This window comes from Littorina saxatilis, linkage group LG17 (assembly GCF_037325665.1).
Source record: "Littorina saxatilis isolate snail1 linkage group LG17, US_GU_Lsax_2.0, whole genome shotgun sequence".
Lineage (NCBI taxonomy): Eukaryota > Metazoa > Mollusca > Gastropoda > Littorinimorpha > Littorinidae > Littorina > Littorina saxatilis.
Window position 1 is genome coordinate 5,251,576 of NC_090261.1, and position 20,000 is coordinate 5,271,575.

Consider the following 20,000-nt stretch of genomic DNA (forward strand, 5'->3'; position numbering starts at 1 on the left):
TTGAAAAATATGTCCATGTCGTGGCATCCTATATTCCATAAGACTTTAAAAATTTCAATGACACCTTGTTTGGCTCTGGTGATTGCGTCATTGAAAGAGAGATTCAAACGGGCTTGGGTTGTGAATGTCAGACCGAGATACTTGTAAGAGCTAGCACTTGATACTTGCGCGTTTCCGTAGAACCATTTCTCACTTTTGGCTAAATGACCACCGTTTCGAAAAACAACGACATTGGTTTTATTCATGTTTAGCCTTAACCCAAGACGCTTTGAAACGTTATGTAAGATGTTCAGTTGGTTTTGCAAACCCACTATGGACGATGATAGCAGTGCAATGTCGTCAGCGAACATCAAAAGAAACAGTTCGATCTCGCCGGGAAGCATTTGAATTCCGTGTCTGCCCTTACATATTATTTCCGAGGCAAGTTCGTTTATAAGAAACGAAAAAAGCGTTGGGCTCGCTAGACAGCCCTGCTTCAGGCCTTGTAGGCATTCAAAATAATCAGTATTGCCAGAGTTACATCGGACGCAAGAGAGAACAGATGAGTACATTGACCTAAGCATGTTAAACATTCTTCCTTTTACACCAATCTTTAATAAAACATTCCACAAAACATCCCTTTTAACGGTGTCAAACGCCTTTTGAAAGTCCACAAAAGCAACATATAACTTCTTTTTTAGTTGAAGCTGCTTGGTAACTGCTGCATAAAGAGTGAACATGTGGTCAATTGTGGAGTAATTTTTTCTAAAACCCGCCTGTGACTCAGAGAGAATGTTGTTTTCCTCAGCCCACGCTGTCAAACGGGCATTCATAATACTGGTATACAACTTGCTCACACAACTTAACAAAGAGACGCCTCTATAATTGTCAGGGTTCTCATCATCACCTTTCTTAAATATTGGTTGAATGATAGCCTTTGCCCAATCTGAAGGGTAGTCACCAGTCCTAAAAAGGTCGTTAGACAACGTCAAAAGATAGGGGACCTGATCCTGATTTTCTGGGCTATATCCTGAAGTTCGATATTGTCTGTCTTGTAGAGACATTTTTGGATAAAGCATTCGACCTATCACGGCACTTTAGTGATTTTCAAATCTTCCAGAAATCGGCTAGGAAGCTAACGAGTCATGGTAGGAGGTCAGGGGGCGTCGTTGTTCTCGTAAAGAAAGATATAAGTAAGTTAGTCTATCATGTTGAGACTGAATATGATCATATCTTATGCTTAAAACTTTCCAAAACATTGCTTAATACAGAGGGAGACATTATTTTCATGGCAGCCTATGTCCCTCCAACCACGTCGCCATATTATAACACGAAACAGACTAAATGCCATATCGATGAGTTAGAGTGTTGTCTCCTTGACATGTTTGAAAAACATGGAGATTTGCAGGTCATTCTTTGTGGAGACTTAAACGCAAGAACAGGCCAGTATCAATCTAACGTGTGCCCTGTCGATGAAATGGATAGCGCCGATAAGCGATGTGATCCCTACGTTTGCACCAGGTCATCAGAGGACAAGGTGGCTAACCAATTTGGTTGGGAGCTACTTTCCCTTTGTACATCTTTTAGTATGCATATTTTAAACGGTAACTGCACTCCTGATTTATCAGAACACTTTACATATGTTTATGTACATGGAAAGAGCGTCATTGATTACTTTGTTGTCTCTGATGAATTATCGTCACGTTCTAAACGTCTAGCCGTAGATGAGAGAGTTGAGTCATCGCATATGCCCCTCTGGTTTACGTTTAGCGTCGATTGTGCCCATGTCCGTCCTCCCATCAGTGAAGCAACACAGCCACCTACAAAAAGACTCATATGGGACAGAGAAAAAGAGCAAGAGGTCAAAACTTTGATCCAGTCTGAAAGCTTTGTAAACAAACTGGCCGCTGCTACAGCTATGATCAAAGAGGACGCAGAGGGGTCAGTGGAGTTGTTTACGTGTGCTTTGAAAGACGCTGCTAAACCAATGGAAAGGGTGTTTAAAAATGACTCACCTTTAATCTCCGAAAACAACAAGTGGTTCGATTCTGAATGCCGAAAATTAAAAAGGCAAACACGCAAGGCATTTCGGATGTACAAAAAGGAAAAGACAGGACAAGAGAAAGACAGGTTAAAGATGTTATACCTAACGGAGAGAAAGTCATACTCCAAAGTGCTCAAACAGAAAAAAGACAGTCATAAACAAAATAGAGTGAATAGCCTGCTGTTGAATATTTCTGACTCTCATGCATTTTGGAAGGAGATAAAGAAATTCAGGAGGAAACGTAAACCCGCAGGAACTATTGACAATCAGGCATGGTATGATCATTTTAAGAAAGTACTTAACGAGGATGATGATAGAAGGCATGTTCAAGAACATGACCATACTGACACTGAAGAAGAAAACGAACTTGACTGCGACATTCTCAACAGTGATATTACCGAAGAAGAAGTGAGGACTGCTTTAAGTGGCTTAAAAAAAGGGAAAGCAGCGGGACCAGATGGCGTTTTAAATGATCTCTTAAAAACCACAGGAGAGAGAGAGAGAGAGAGAGAGAGAGAGAGAGAGAGAGTGCAGTTAGTCATTGAGCATACAAGAAACAGTATAGTTTGAGAGAAAAATTTAATCGTCGTAATAACAAAAAGAGTTCTTTCTCAGAACTCCAAAAGAAAGCGTTGCGAACAACACAACACTGGCGAACAATGTTGATAAGATGATGAAAAGATGTTGAACAACAGCATAAGACAATGGGGACATGAATATAAGAGTGATTAAAAAACCCTTAGCTCGCTTGACCAAATTATAGTAAGAAAATATTGCACATGAAATATATGTTCTCATTAGTATAAGATAATGTCTGCGTACTGCTAAAAGCACGTCTCGTCTATTTCTCCGTGTGTTCTCGTACTGTGGCCTACAGCAAAACTAAATTGTTTATTTCTAAAGTAGAATCCACTGACTCTCACAATCACAGGCCTATCTGAGGTGAACGTGTTAAGTAACCAGTTGCATTTTAAGTGCTGTCCATTTGTTTTTGTATAAGCATTAGTTACAAATAATTTAAAAAAAAGTTACTCCTTGAAATGGGAAGCAGAATCTGCACACACAAAACTATTGAAATTTAACATTAAAACTTTGGAAATATGTCTCGAATTCCCACAATGCAGCGTTAAAGTGATTGAGGCGTAATTGTTTCTGTTAATAAAGCAACAAACAAACAAACCTTCTTCAAGTACTTTAAGCATGCATGTTAATTACGATACATAAAAAACGGGTTTGCCCACTGACATATCACAGACTTTGGGAAAGAAAGCCTAACAAGTAACCACTAGTAAAACTTCTTTGAAAAGCGTGTTAAATCTGGTTTCTGTGCCACTGATTGTACTTTCTTTCTTTATTTGGTGTTTAACGTTGTTTTCAACCACGAAGGTTATATCGCAACGGGGAAAGGGGGGAGATGGGATTGAGCCACTTGTCAATTGTTTCTTGTTCACAAAAGCACCAACCAAAAACCCGCTCCAGGGGCTTGCAACGCAGCACAATGCACCACCCCACTGGGAGAATGCAAGCCTCCAGCACAAAGGACCCAACACCTCTCACACACTGCTTGACTAAAATCTTTACAAAAATTGACCATATTCTATACAAGAAACACTTAACAAGGGTAAAACGAGAAACAGAATCCGTTAGTCGCCTCTTACGACATGCAGGGGAGCATCGGGTAAATTCTTCCCCCTAACCCGCGGGGGGTCACTGATTGTACCTTGTACAAATAATGTGCCAAGTACCCTATTGAATACAAGATTACACAAATAATTAAAGTTTGGCCTTTATCATTTATGTACCATTTTTAACTACTTGCTATACTTTGTCATCAGTACTTGGTGAAACAATCAAACAATCATTTAGCAGATCGAATCCAAAGATACATCATAATTTATTTGGAAACCTGTTTGCAGTCAGTAATTTAACAAGACAATTTGAATGTTACAAAATTACAACGCTTTTCGTCAAAATTATTTTGCTATGCCATAGTTCATTGTGAATTAAAGGGCACTTCAATCAGTTCCACGGCCTTATAAAAGACGATCCTAAAGCCTTTACAAGTTCAAGGGGGAAAAGCGGTCACGTCTTCATGAGATTTGAGATGATCTGTGTGACAGTGTAAGGGGTAGGCTAACATGAAATGAGATGGTAAAGCTGATTGAAAAAATGCACAAACGGAGACAAATTGTAAGAAAGTCTTGAGTATTGTAAATGATATAATACTTCGTAGTTTGAATGCATAAATACAGTTTCACTCGCACAACCACAGACATACTTTTGCGCACATGCATACAAACATAAACACTCCACATCCCAAAGTAATACCAGTAAATTGAAAGATCACTCAATTACAAAGAGGGTAATATCGAAAGACGAAGACAAGAACACTTTGTGCGTGGAAAATACCAATAGATACAAAAACATAAAAAGCCAGGACTGAAAAAGTGTTCAAAAGTAACTTGCACCACAATTATCATCAAGAACTTTTGTGAAGACAGTACTTATTATTCTATGATATAAATGATTGAAATTAAAGCTTTGTGGATACAACAACTAATTTGTAAGGAGCAATGTCCGTGATACTTATTACACCTGACTACTGCTCAAGCGTATAGATTTATGTGCTCTGTCATTTTGAGCTAATTACTCTGTTTATGCATTTCTTTTCAGCGCTTTGAGCAGGGTTAAACCCTGGATACATGTGCTATAGAATTATCATGCATTATTATTATTATTATTATTATTATTATTATTATTATTATTATTATTATTATTTTTATTATTATTATTATTATGAATTGTTGTAGAGGTAATTTCTGCAAGTACATTCATTATTTGTTTCTGATGGACCGTACCTTTCTCACCACGAAAAGTTTTCTTTTCTACTTATCACCGGTTTAAAAAAACAAAAACAATAACCACAAAAAATCGAAACTTGTCTGTTTGATTTGAACTTAGTTAAGACAAACCTTAACAGTTCGCTGCTAGAAAATATTTCTATACAAAGCATTCCTGTATTTACCTGGACTGACTACTATAGTGTGCGCTTGATGTATAAATAAATATACCACACATACACACATTGTATGCTGGTTTAATTTTGTCTTCTTCTGTTGTTGATATTGAACGGTTTGTTGCCCGTTGAGGCAAGTTACTCAAGACGTCAGCTGACGTAGTCAAGGTAATCTAAAGAGGAATGATAATGCTGATTTTACCAAGTCTGTAGCGTATGCATGGCATAACAACATTGTTTATCAATTCTGTAACGTTGTAAGAAGGTAATTAAACATGTTTTAACAGAAGACGTTTTTTGGCTTACACTGATTTACAGACTTTTATTAAATCACGTAAATAATTTTTTTTATAAAAGACAAGAAGAACATCTATTTTCAAGATAAAAAATTGCAAGCAGAACTAGTGATAGTATCCTTCCGTGCTCAAAGGGGAAACATTCGCATATGCATGGTCCAGTCAAATCTCCTGACACGTCAGCACTTGTATCCATCCACCAGACGACCACTTGCATGCAGCTATTTCGTTGTCATCATTCGTACAAACTCTGAAAACAACAAGAATATGATGTGTCAAAGTACTGCCAGATATAGCATTAATCACATGTGCACAGTTTCTTAACACACACGCACACGCGCGCTTTCACACACGCACACACTCCTGACACAATAAATTATGTAAATATATTTTATAATACCAGTCGCACTTCAACAGTCACTGTCTTGTGAAGAAAAAGCATCTACATCCAGCAGTGCTAAATGAATAGAGAAATAGATGGATAACTAACTGACTCACTAACTAAGTAACAACCTCATTCACTCGATCTCTACCTGCCTACCTAACTGTAACATAATAAATAAGTAAATACATTGATTTATTCAAGTAATGAATTAATCAATAATTTAAAAGAAATATCAGATGTAAGCAAAAAGTGAGCTCTAGCTTTCAAACTGTTGAGCCAATTTTTAATCCACTCACACTCATCTGACCTAAAATTTTCCCTTTATTGTAGTTTGTAATAATTGCTACTAAATTGGATTTCTGAATTATCAGTTTAACTGACCTAAAACAATTATTGCAACAAATGTCGCACCCAAATTAAACCATTAATTCCCGTGTAAAATTAAAACTTTACATGCCAGTTAAGGCCGTTCACTTGACATCAGGATCACCGTTTGGATTAAATATTTCTTGAACAGGGATCACGTGACCGCCGCTCAAATAAGGGTACCCTTAAAATCGACCAGTTAAATCCTAATAGTTAACTTTAAGCTTTAATTTGGGTGGGTGCAAAATCTGTTGCAATAATGGTTTGGCCCAAGTTTATATATGCCCCCCCCCCCTAATTGTTGTGTCAAAAGACATCCCTTGCGTCGAAGTAATATGACATTAGACCGGTCTGGGGTCAGAACACTGCGTCAGATAAATAGAAAAAAGTATCCGTATAGGACCGAAGACAGAGGCAAGGGAACAACACTCAGTAATACATAAACACATAAATAGATGAATACAAACTTCAACAACAAAAATCCTACCCGCGTAGTTGACCTGTCCATCGCCGTCAATGTCGGCCTCTCTGATCATCTCGTCCACCTCCTCGTCCGTCAGCTTCTCGCCCAGGTTGGTCATCACGTGACGCAGCTCGGAGGCCGAGATGAAGCCGTTGCCGTCCTTGTCGAACACCCTGAACGCCTCACGCAGCTCCTCGTCGCTGTCACAGTCTTTGGTCTTCCGCGCCATCATGGTCAGGAACTCCGTGAAGTCGATAGTGCCGTTACCTGCACACATAGGGAACAGTTGTTGAAGGTTTAAGATAAAGTTAGATATAACGCATTTTAAACTCAGAAGACCTATAGAACTCGGTGTTGTTTGCAGGCCTCGGTCTTCGGCCAGTTTCACATACTTTTGGGTTCTAACAACTTCGGACCGGTCGAATGTCCCATAGCTTTGACACATAGGATGTCTTCTGAAATAAAATAAAAAATCCCAGCCAGGACAGTTTGACCATTACATAATTTGAATCCAGGTCACATTAATCTATTCTTCTCTGTGTCTGGAAACTGAGAACTGATTCATCTTTGTGATTTATTGTTGCTGCATTTGCCTGTTGCTTTCAAAAACATATTCTCATTTAGCAAATGACAAAACACAGAAAGCAATACAGAGCGGAGAGACCTTTGATGTAATTTTTGGGTAGCTGCATGTTTTATTATTACATATCTGTGTTCCCTTTTTAAAAAGATGTCTGTTGTAATTTTGGGTTAGATGTGCTCTTGCTTATTCTCTTCCACTTTACAAAAAATAATGTATTGATTTTCTTTATATTTCCCCTCGAGGTGGCTTGAGGACAACGGCTGGAGCTACATCCAGGCGGGTCAGATGGTCGTCCATCCTCAAGCTGAAGGCAAGATTCCTCCCCAAGTCTTCGCAAAGTGACCAGCTATCTTCATCACATTCATAAGGGCCAGTTTCACCGTCACGCCCAGGAGAGACCCAGATCTAGACTTGTCTCACAATTGCTTTGTTATGAATTAAAGTGCTTTGCTTGATGTCTGCTTGTCTAACAAAAACAACAACAATAACACACACACACACACACACACACACGCACACACACACACACACACACACACACACACACACACACACACACACACACACACACACATGTGCGGTTGAATGTGTGAGTTCTCATGTGAAAATAAACGTGTGAATGTATTGGATGGGCATGAAGCCTTGATGTCTAAGTGCTACGTATTTTGTTTTATATCACTGACATTTACAAAAAAATATATGTATAACATGTATGAGTACATGTATTGGCGACAATTCAATTGAATTTTGTGTCTGTTTTTGTTATCTGTTTTTGTTTCTTTTCAATATATGTTATTTGTGTATTTATTGTTTTAGTAAGGTAGGGTCATTCAGTATACGCCTTACCTGGTCAAAGAAACAAACTCCTTTATTTCTAAAATGGGTGCATCAGATGTCTAACTTACATTTTCATGTTTGATTAGGATGCAGTGTTTTGTAGTTTTGTTGAAGCAAATGTCAAGGTCACTCCCAGGTTGCCACTGTAACAAAATTAAAATGTTCTTGGACAATTCCCTATGATTTAAAGTTTTTAATTCCAAGGCTTGTAACGTCAATTGAAGTCCAAATTTAGTCGCCATTATTCAAAAATTCATGTATGTACATGGAACCATTTATCTTCCAAAATGACTATTTGCAACAAACACCGTAAGCGTATTGTAAAGCCCAAACCCTCGATACACACCTTACTGACCATTAACAAACGTCTTGCTTTTCTTGTTGGTTTAAACACAATTTTATTCAAAATACATGACATGAAACAATTGACAAAAATGCAGCTAGGACACGAACTCAAGCAGATGCTTATTTGACGTGACAATAACAATGCTAAGTTACACAAATTTTCATGATGGTGGACAACACAATTATTAACCAGAAGAACAAAATGTAGGAGGGGGGTATGGGGAACTTAATCAAATCTTGTTAAGGATTGGGAGTCACCTGAGTATTTGGTCTTTGTTTCAATGAGTGGTATTTTTAATGTTCCTATCAAATCAAGTAGTAGTTTGTTTTATATGTGGTAGTATTAAACCCATTTGTCCATACTGCATGATCGTTGTTTTTTGTTTGACCCCTATCATATGAGCAATCAGGAGAATTATAGAATGCAGCAGCTTTAGGCCGCCCTTAGACCAAACAAAATTAACGTTAAAGTTTTCTTGGAGTTTTAAGCTACAACTTTGAAAATCAGGCTGGCACTCGTCAAATTTCAAGTTCCCATTTGGGTCAAATTCGGGTCAAAAATGAAAATCTTAACAACGTTTTTAAAGCTACAGATTCAAGGCTTGACGACCTCCGAAATGGCGAAAGTCTAGCTGACTCTCATCAAATGCACATATCAAGGTCATATATCACAGTAAGGTACAAAAAAGACCTCTTTCATCCGTAAAGGTCACATAAATACTATTTATTTGCTGCTACGTTTGTGTGGCTGGGTCCTCAGAACTTGGCATGTATATATAACTTGTTATGACCGCCGTTTTATTCAGAAAGTTTGGTTAACTTTCATCAAATGTAAAGGTCATTTATGTGACAACAACAATGCCAACAACAGTATTTTTTCTTGGAAACTTGCATTAATAAAATAACCTTATTGTTTTTTAATTGCTTGTCCATTATGTTTGTTTGTGTTGATAATTATACAATGAATTTGATTTGCTTGTGAACATGGGTTAGTCCAGAGCAAAAGAAAGGACATACATGTACATTTTTGTACGACACAAAATTAGACGTTGAGGATGTTTTTGATTCAACTACTTGTGTTCTTCTATCACTAAGTGTCAAGTGACTGAGAAGTCTCGTGTATCAGCAAAAGAAAAGTATTACTTTATTTGCAATTTGTTTAAAGGGGTGACCGTCAGACACCTAAGAAATCTCATGGTTTGTAAAAAAACAAAAAAACAAAAAACATTTGTTCGAAATTTATCACATTTTATGGGTACAATACCAAGACAAAAGGAAACAAACAGAACGCCACTGAAACTTCACACTTTTGATCAAAGTTTTGTACATGTCAGGCTGGTTGACTTTTATCTTTTGCTCCAAATTACTTCTTTGCGTTTTATGTATACAAAAAAGTCTTTCTTTTGCTCACGAATTCTTTGTTGTTGGGAAGTTTCTTTGTGATTGCATAAATTGTACTGATACACCCTGTTTTGAATTGTTCAGTGTCCATGATAATTGTCAATTGATAAACAAATACACACAAGTGCTCTAAATATACTCTTGCTCGTAGATATGAAATAGTCTTTGCTACATAACTTTTTCGTAAGGCTCCCCCCCCCCCCAAAAAAAAAAAAAATCTCCAGTCGCCCAAAAGCTACACAGTTGAGTGTATGGTTTAGCGTAATAGTAGCTCACATCAGGATAATCTTAATATTCGCGTTTGAAGGTTCAGTGTTTCCAATTTAAAACTCAATGTTTACAATGTTTTAATATACTTGTTGTGCCCTTGAGAGGCAAGAATCTAATTGGTTTCATCTGCTGGGTCCACAGCATGGATAAGTACTTCGAGGAAGAATTAGTTATAACACTATTTAAACAAGTGCTTAGTAAACGAGCAAAAACATAAATTGCACTTTTAGTGCATTTTCTAATTACTTTGGACAGGTCTCCAAGTGGAAAAAAACCGCTTGTATTTAGCTTTTCCCCCTAAATTATTGGCTTTGTGTTTTTAAAATAACACCGACGGTGACCCCGTAGAGTTTATATGACCTTGTTAGGGGTAACAAATTTGGTTCGCATATCTCTCACTGTTGTGTATGTTTAGAGCACTTACCTCCCTTTGTTTCTGACCAGGTTTAGGCTAGAATATTTGTTTCTGTAATTTGTGTTTCATTCATTTATGTTTTGCTGTGTGTGTATAATGTGTGTGTACTGCAGAAAGTTTGATACAGTGCCACTTTGACCTGCGTTTAGTGCATCCAGTAGCCATTTCTAATTTCAAATGTACGTGTCTATACTTAAGGTCATAGCAAGGCACCATTATATTCATCAAAACCAGGCATAGTTTCTCGTCAAATTGATACTGATGTGTTCATTTCAGACCAGACGTTTACTTATAAGCCATAAGTTCATGCATCATTTGAACTGCAACGCATCACAAAGCCAAATGATTTCAAACCGTGAATCCATCAAATGACAGCCGGCCATTGACGACAGTTCCATACTCAGTGCCTGTTTCTGATTCAATTAGTTGAACAAAAAATGGTTAAGAACTGATTATTTTTGTTTCCAAAAAGTGAATATTCCGTTAAAAAGTAAAGTAAGGATTTGTAGATAACGCAGACATTTTTTATTTACAATTACGTGTACGTGGAGTATATCTTTGATTTTTGGTTTGTTTGTTTGCTTAACGCCCAGCCGACCAGGAAGGGCCATGTCAGGGCGGATATCTTTGATTGATGGTGATGAATTTAATTGGTCACACGAAGATGCTAGGGTAAAGTGATGTTGTTGTTATACGCCATGCCTTGCTGTGACCTTGTTGAGATATATAGGCAGTGGTGTAACAAGACTAGTTTGTTAGGTGTGTTAGTTTATTTGTTTGTTTTGTATGTCTGTTTCATTGGTGGATTTGTTTTTTCGTTGCAACCATCATACCATTTAGGAGTTATAAAGTCTGTGTTGCCAAAATTCATAGTTGTAAATGCTTTGAGCCCTTTTCAATATCATTTGTTTGTTGGAATAAGTACCCAGGAATAAATGTGAAAAACAAGGGGACGTAAGACCCAGGAATACAGTTTCTATAAACTTACTTTCCTCCTAGAAATATATTTAAATGTGTAGGGTCAAGGTTAGATTAGGGCAATGGCTACACTGAACGCAGGTCAAAGTGGTACACCAGGCGGTTCAGTTTCATTTTCGGGTGCCAGTGATGCTGACAGTAACAGGACTGCATTGACCCCCGGGGCCGATTTGCAAGAGTCAAGGTCAGAGACTTTAGTCCAGGATAAACTGTACCATCAATGCATTTTATCTTTCTTTCTTTCTTTATTTGGTGTTTAACGTCGTTTTCAACCACAATGCATTTTATCCTGGACTAAAGACTGTGACCTTGACTCGTGCATGCCGGCCCAGGTCAGTTGCCCCAAAGACAGGCTGAGGGGAACTGTCCGAGGGTCATTGCAGTCCTGCGACTGGCGGCAACACTGACCACTCGTGACTGAAACACATTCAAACGGTCTGCAGTCAAAATCAGATCCCCCGCCCTCCTCTCCATAACACACGTAACCTAAAATGAGAAAAAAAAATATTAAAAAAATTTAAATGACGACATCTCAGTGTTGCTTTTTTCAGTATAATTACTATTATATGTCATTCCTAATTCACATCCACCTCTCTCTCTCCATTTCTCCTTTCCACTACTCTTCTCTCTCCCCCTCCTACTGCCACCTCTCCTCGCACTCCTCTCTCTCTTTGCTCTCCACTTTACAACCTTTTCCCATGTAGACGCCGAAGCCGGGAGTCGAACCTGAGACCCCCAGATTACCAGTCCAGCAGTTACCCACTAGACCAAACCGGCATCTAACAGCTAGAGTGTAAAACTAATATATATCGTCTTCACTGGACAGAGAGAGAGACAAAAAAAAACACACACACACACACACACACACACACACACACACACACACACACACACACTGCAGAAGATTTACAGAGGAAGAAAAATAATAAACACATATACGCGCGTGTGCACGCGCAAGCACAAGCACACACAGCAGACGATTGGGAAAGAGAGCTTTACACAGACACTAAAAAGGCAGACAAAAGGTAGATAGAAGAAGTACACAAGGGAGAGGTGGCAGAAAGAGGAGGAGGGAGGGAGAGAGAGAGGTGGATGTGATCAGAGATCAACAGGGCTAAAAACATGTAGAACATAGGGCGTGTGCTTAGTGTGTGAGTGCAACCACAGTCGTTAGAATGAACAGCCCCATTTACGAAATTTGAAAATCGTGTTGTCATATTTTGGAAGGTCGTAAAAGGGAGGTTGGACTTTATCAGCCGAAGTTGGTGTTTTTGGATAATGAGAATGGTACACACACACACACTCATGGGGAAAAATAATCTGCACTGAGCAACCTATTTCCATGTAGATGTCCAGGCCGGGAATGGATCCTGGGACCTCCAGCTTACCAGTCCAGCAGTTACCCACTAGACCAAACCGGCTTCTAACAGCTAGAGTTTAAAACTAATGTATATTGTCTTCACTGGCCAGAGAAAGAGAAAAAAATAAACACACACACACACACACACACACACACACACACACACACACACACACACATACGCACACACTGCAGAAGATTTAGAAAGAGAGCTTTACAAAGACACACAAATACTAAAAAGGCAGAAGTACATAACAGTGAGACACAAACACACAAAAATAAAGACAGGAAAAATAAGAGAGACAGATGAAGAGACAGAGAGAGAGAGAGAGAGAGAGAGACGGGCAGACAGACAGACAGATACAGATAGGCAGGCAGGCAGACATATATATATATAGGGAGAGAGAGGCTTTTCTCTCTCTCTCTCTCTCTCTCTCTCTCTCTCTCTCACACACACACACACACACACACACACACACACACACACACACACACACACAAACACCCCCCATCACATAAACAAGTACAGACGCACACACACCACACACACACACACACACACACAACCCCACACCCCATACACACACTGCCATACACTGCTCCCCTCACCGTCAGCGTCCACCTCGTTGATCATGTCCTGCAGCTCGGCCTCCGTGGGGTTCTGTCCCAGCGACCTCATCACTGTGCCCAGTTCCTTGGTGGTGATGGTGCCGTCCCCGTCCTTATCGAACAGCGAGAACGCCTCTCTGAACTCTGCACAGTTGGCATCGTGTCATTACAAATACATGTGCATACAGACCGACCAGGAGGGTGCGTGTGTTTGTTTGTTTGTTTGTGTGTGTGTGTGTGTGTGTGTGTGTGTGTGTGTGTGTGTGTGTGTGTGTGTGTGTGTGTGTGTGTGTCTCAGTGTGTGTGTACGTGTGCTTGTACGTGTGCTTGGGTATGTGCGTGTGCGTGTGTGTATGTGCGTGTGTGTGTGTGTGTGTGCTTGTGTATGTGTGTGTGCTTGTGTGTGTGTGTGTGACTCATCATACATTTTCTTTTACTCAACCCGGGCCTGTACTCTTGGTAGGGAGCGGTATCAGTGCGTCCTCGATAGCTCATGGGTACCATAAAGAGCAGCACTTGGATTTGGGACTCGATAGCTCATGGGTACCGTAAACAGTGAACAGAACTGGCTAGCTCATGTGTACCATAAATTGTGGATTGAACTTGCATTTGCTATACATCCGATTGTGCACGGGTACCTTAGACTGAAGATCAGATATTTTTTTCCCAAGCAAAACAACCCGATGACAGAGACGTTTGACAATAAGATCAGATCGTTCTTAACGAGAGAGGCGGACAGACAGACAGACAGACAAACGGACAGACAGACAGACGGTTGGAGACAGAATCGGGAAACAACTCAAAAATTCTTCCTACAGAAAGTAAAGGCGCATGAACAAAGTTTTAACTCAAAACGTTTTCTTATACCTAGCTACTTCTTCTTTTTCTTCTTTTTCTTTTCACCTCTCTATTTTTCCAAGAGCAGTGTCCAAAATGCACATGATTCCACGAAGCAGGTTTCACACGGACAAACACTTTTTATTCAATTCACTTTTTATTTTGCTATACCCTTTTTCGTCATCGATCTTTTGCCGCTGTAAATGTCATCTTGATTATATTTCCCTCCTCTTTTCTTCAAGATACTGAGTCCTCTTTCTCATTCCACTGCATTGGGCAGTGGGAACCAAGGGAAAGACAGAGGGGTGTCGGGGAGAGGAAAAGGACAGTCTGCGAGGCATTGTTTGCATGCAACAGACCAGGTACTTTTAGCAACAGGCGTTTGAAACGATCGCAACACTTTTTTTCTGCGGCAGTTCGCTTGTCAGGGGGGGGGGGAGAGAGAGAGAGAGAGAGAGAGAGAGAGAGAGAGAGAGAGAGAGAGAGAGAGAGAGAGAGAGAGAGAGAGAGAGAGAAAGAGAGAGACAGACAGACAGAGACAGACAGACAGACAGACAGACAGACAGACAAAGAGAGGCAGACAGACAGACAGACATAGATACCGAGAGAGTGTGCGCCTATCAATCATAAACGACAACCAAAATTGGGAGGCTTACAATGGATTTTGACATCGCTGTCCACGATTTCATCTATTGAAATTGTGCATAATTACGGAAACACATGCATACCTTTCTGCTGCTTAGCTTTCTTTTTATATTTCATATGATAATATTGATTGCACGAGATAATCCATCAAATGCCATGTAAATTGTTATTCTATTGGCGATGACGACTGCGGGCTGTCGCTGTAAGACAATCGCAAACAAGTACAAGGTAGAACAAACAAACAAACAAACAAACAAACACACAAACACATATATAGTAAGGTGCATGAAACGACGCAGGCAGTGAAAAAAAAAGCCCAAATAATTGTAACTAATATGCAAACACAACGCGGTAGCTTCGAATACCTGTGCAGTGTGCACACCGTGTGGCTGTTTTTGTTTTGAACTCACACATTGCTTTGACAGCGTCAAATGTCACGAGACTTGTGCCTGGCCGGCACGGAAGAAATGTCAGTTCTAATATGATTGATGGCAAATGTCAGCGGGGTCTCTTCATGCGCTTGATTAGTCTGGCTTTTGTGCTACTCTCTCTCACAGCAGTCGTCATCCAGTAATGATATGCAATACAGCGAGGCGCCAACAGGCTATAATGACAGACACTGACACTGTCACACAATCACGCACACACAGATAGAAACAGAAATAGAGACAGACAGACAACCAGACTGACACAAACACAAACAAGTCGCGTAAGGCGAAAATACAACTATGCTACTATCAGCCATATAAATATAAATGGTCCTGGACTGCCAACTAGCTCTCTCTCCGCTCTTTCTCTCTATTACGAGGTAGCGGCCTCTCGCATTTAGGAACCTACGCTTACATGGCCTTTCAGAAATCAGGGGGATGTCATATCCGGTGTCGATTGTAAACATGGACGAAGTTGCCGAGGTAAGTTCTGAAAATGCTAAAATAAACTTAGCTAAAGTGCATATGGAACATGTTTTTCGATGAGTTTTGTTAAGTTTAGTTTGGAGTTTTGGAAAATCCAGTTCATTGTCACCTCCCATTGTCACAAATAACTGGAGCGTGCTTTCTTTTCACTGTCTTCGAATCGCTGACCTTTCAAACCGGACGCTAAGCGCCCCTGAAAGTCGAGCGTCGTAACCTCGAAGGGTCACGTGACGAGTTGGCGGTCCAGGCTATTTGGTCTATGATTTAATGAAGCTGTCGTATTCACATTATAATGAAACTGAACGCACTGCATTTTTTTTCACCAAGACCGTATATGCTCGAAGCATCGTCAGTCCACCGCTCTTGGCAAAGGCAGTGGAATTGACTAGCCAGAATAGCGCGGTTGTGGTTGCGCTGAGCAGGATAGCACGCTTTTCTGTGTCTCTGTTCTTTTTAACTTTCTGAGCTTGTTTTTAATTCAAACATATAATATCTAGATATGATTTTGGAATCAGGCACCGACAAGGAATAAGATGAAATTGTTTTTAAATCGATTTCGGAAATTTAATTTTAATTATAATTTTCATATGTTTAATGTTCAGAGCTTTCTTTCTTTATTTGGTGTTTAACGTCGTTTTCAACCACGAAGGTTATATCGCGACGAGGGAAAGGGGGGAGATGGGATAGGGGAAAGGGGGGAGATGGGATAGAGCCACTTGTTAAGTGTTTCTTGTTCACAAAAGCACTAATCAAAAAATTGTTCCAGGGGCTTGCAACGTAGTACAATATATGACCTTACTGGGAGAATGCAAGTTTCCAGTACAAAGGACTAAACATTTCTTACATACTGCTTGACTAAAATCTTTACAAACATTGACTATATTCTATACAAGAACCACTCAACAAGGGTAAAAGGAGAAACAGAATCCGTTAGTCGCCTCTTACGACATGCGGGGGGGCAGAGAAATAAGGATGTGGAAAAGAAGACTTTTGGTAAGTGAAATAAAGGTGATGGATCCAGTCAGATAGAAATAAGACAACAAGAAAAGAATTGGAAAACTGCAGGGAATAGTAGGGAGAGTTTTCTTGGAAGGAAATATAGGTGAAAGGACTGGTAAGGCAGAAATAAGACAAAAGAAGAGAAGTAAAGGGGTGGGGTAGCTCTGTGGAAACACTCCCGCCGCGTGAAGGCGACCCCATGGGAGCTGTTCAGAGCATGTTTTTAATCCGAATATAACATATGTATATGTTTTTGGAATCAGAAAATGATGAAAAATAAGATAAAATTGTTTTTGAATCTTTTTATAAAAAAATAATTTTAATTACAATTTTCAGATTTTTATATGACCAAACTCATCAATTAATTTCTAAGCCTCCAAGTTGAAATGCAATACTAAAGTCAGGCTTTTGTCGAAGATTGCATGGCCAAAATTTCAATCAATTTTATTGAAAAATGAGGGTGTGACAGTGCCGCCTCAACTTTTACAAAAAGCCGGATATGACGTCATCAAAGACATGTATCGAAAAAAAGAAAACAACGTCTGGGGATGTCCTTCCCAGGAACTCTCATGTAAAGTTTCATGAAGATCGGTCCAGTAGTTTTCTCTGAATCGCTATACACACACACATACACAGAGACACACACACAGACACACATACACCACGACCCTCGTCTCGATTCCCCCTTTATGTTAAAACATTTAGTCAAAACTTGACTAAATGTAAAATAAAACAGACGGCATAGACAAACAAACGCAGACAAGACAGATAGACAGACAGACAAACACAAACAGACAGACAGACAAACAAACAAACAAACAATCAATCACAGACAGACATACACATGCCAGACTTATTGGAACGATCAAATAAAATGTCACAGTATAGATCTGTATCCGAGGTTGACTGAGCTTACGTTTTCTGCATTGACAGCAAAACCACATGAAAACAAGTCGCGTAAGGCGAAATTACTACATTTAGTCAAGCTGTGGAACTCACAGAATGAAACTGAACGCACTGCATTTGTTCACATTGACCGTAGTCGGCCGCTCGTACAAAAGGCAGTGAAATTGATGAGACTGTTTTGCGCGGTAGTGGTTGCGCTGTGCTGCATAGCACGCTTTTCTGTACTTGGTTTAAACAATGTTTTATTAAATCAAACATGATACAATAATACAACGATAAACAATAGGGACACGAACTCAAGCGAACGCTTATATTACGCGCCCTACGTAGTAGTAAAATAACACAAATATGATGTCGGACAAGCATTACTAAAATAATGTGGAACTATCTAGATGAAAAGCATAGTTTCTGTACTTCTCTTCGCTTTAACTTTCTGAGCGTGTTTTTAATCCAAACATATCATATCTATATGTTTTTGGAATCAGGAACCGACAAGGAATAAGATGAAATTGTTTTTAAATCGATTTCGGAATTTTAATTTTGATCATAATTTTTATATTTTTAATTTTCAGAGCTTGTTTTTAATCAGAAAATGATGAAGAATAAGATGAACGTAATTTTGGATCGTTTTATAAAAAAATAATTTTAATTACAATTTTCGAATTTTTAATGACTAAAGTCATTAATTAATTTGTCAGCCTCCAAGCTGAAATGCAATACCAAAATCCGGCCTTTGTCGAAGATTGCTTGGCCAAAATTTCAATCAATTTGATTGAAAAATGAGGGTGTGACAGTGCCGCCTCAACTTGTACAAAAAGCCGAATATGACGTCATCAAGGAACGGACTGTGAATGAGAAAGAGGCACGGAAACAGAGAAAGCGAAACTGTGACAAGCGCATGCTTATAAATGTAAGAGAACAGCGCTGAAAGAAGGGAGACAGGGCAAAAGGAAAGAGAGAGAGAGAGAGAGAGAGAGAGAGAGAGAGAGAGAGAGAGAGAGAGAGAGAGAGAGAGAGAGAGAGAGAGAGAGAGAGAGAGAGAGAGAGAGAGAGAGAGAGAGAGAGAGAGAGAGAGAGAGAGAGAGAGAGAGAGAAGACAAGACAAGACAAAATCTTTATTATCGAGGGTAATAGATAAGCAAGAATATTGCTTTTTTACATCCAGCCCTCGCCCTAATATAGGGTCAACAAGAACAGAAAACAATATAATCAAAGAATTATCACATCAAACTTAATACAATAACTGTATAAAGAGAGAGAGAGAGAGAGAGAGAGAGAGAGAAAGAGAGAGAGAAAGAGAGAGAGAGAGAGAGAGAAAGAAAGAGAAAGAGAGAGAGAGAGAGAGAGAGAGAGAGAGAGAGAGAGAGAGAGAGAGAGAGAGTGTGGGTGTTTCAAGAACCGTATATCAGGTAAATAAGCAACAATAAGGACCAAACACGACCACAGGCAGCGGGATACAAATACGCACACAGGACAGACAGAGACAAACAGCGAACAACATGCATAACATAAGAGATACAAACGCCCAAGCCAACATACGCCTGTTCATGCGGATTTATCAGAGCTTGTTGGATCCGTTCGTACTGGATGTGTTGGGTCTAAAAGGTTCAGGCGGTCTAAATAATGGCAGCGCTTGCAGTATACCCCCCCCCCCCCCCCCCCCCTTGTGGATCTAGACGTGATACATCACCGTGCTCTTCTACGACTCCCATGGTGCTTTGCGCACGGCATGAGGGCTGGCGAACTCAATATGAATTATTCATGGGCGTGCTACGTTAATCAAATAGTAACAATTCCGCCCCTCTCCTCTCCACCCGACCACCACTCCCCCCTCCTTCCCATTGCTATTTTCTCGAAAAATCCTGCTTTTTCATTAGACTTCACAACACCAGTGATATACTGTAGTCGCTGTCGACATCAATCAAATAGTACAGCTGCCATTCCAGCCCCCAACTCTAACCCCCGCCCCTCAATCAACTTTTCCCGAAACATCCTTTTTCATTGGAATCCACAATACCAAAAAAACCCAACATAAGTCGACTTTAATCCAATAGTAATGATTCCGCCCCCACTCCACCTCGCCCCCCCCCCCCCTCCTTCCCATTAAACTGTTCTCGACTCGATTAGTCCTGGTTTTACATTAGAATCCCGAGTACCTATAAAATACTTTAGTCGACGTTAATCAAATAGCAACAATTCCGCCCCCCTCCCCACTTCTTTACGGTAAACTTTTCTCGAAAAATCCTGCGTTTACATCTGAATCCAGAATGTCAATGAAACATTATAATTCACGTCGAAGGAAAGTCTCTTGGAGCAGACAGAACCCGAGTCTGTTTCAGGCACTATAAAAGT

General features: G+C 39.7%; 1 protein-coding gene across 1 annotated transcript in view; it reads right to left on the reverse strand.

Moving 5' to 3' along the window:
• Nucleotides 1-2,583: 2,583 nt before the first annotated feature.
• LOC138951715 (calmodulin-like) overlaps nucleotides 2,584-20,000 on the reverse strand; it is a 34,278-nt gene continuing 16,861 nt past the window's right edge. The window contains exons 3-5 of the mRNA XM_070323278.1: nucleotides 13,348-13,491; nucleotides 6,574-6,816; nucleotides 2,584-5,585 (exon numbers count right to left, since the gene is read on the reverse strand). Of these exons, the coding sequence (XP_070179379.1) occupies nucleotides 5,557-5,585; nucleotides 6,574-6,816; nucleotides 13,348-13,491 (416 nt within the window). The 3' untranslated portion in view covers nucleotides 2,584-5,556. The remainder of the gene's footprint in view (nucleotides 5,586-6,573; nucleotides 6,817-13,347; nucleotides 13,492-20,000) is intronic.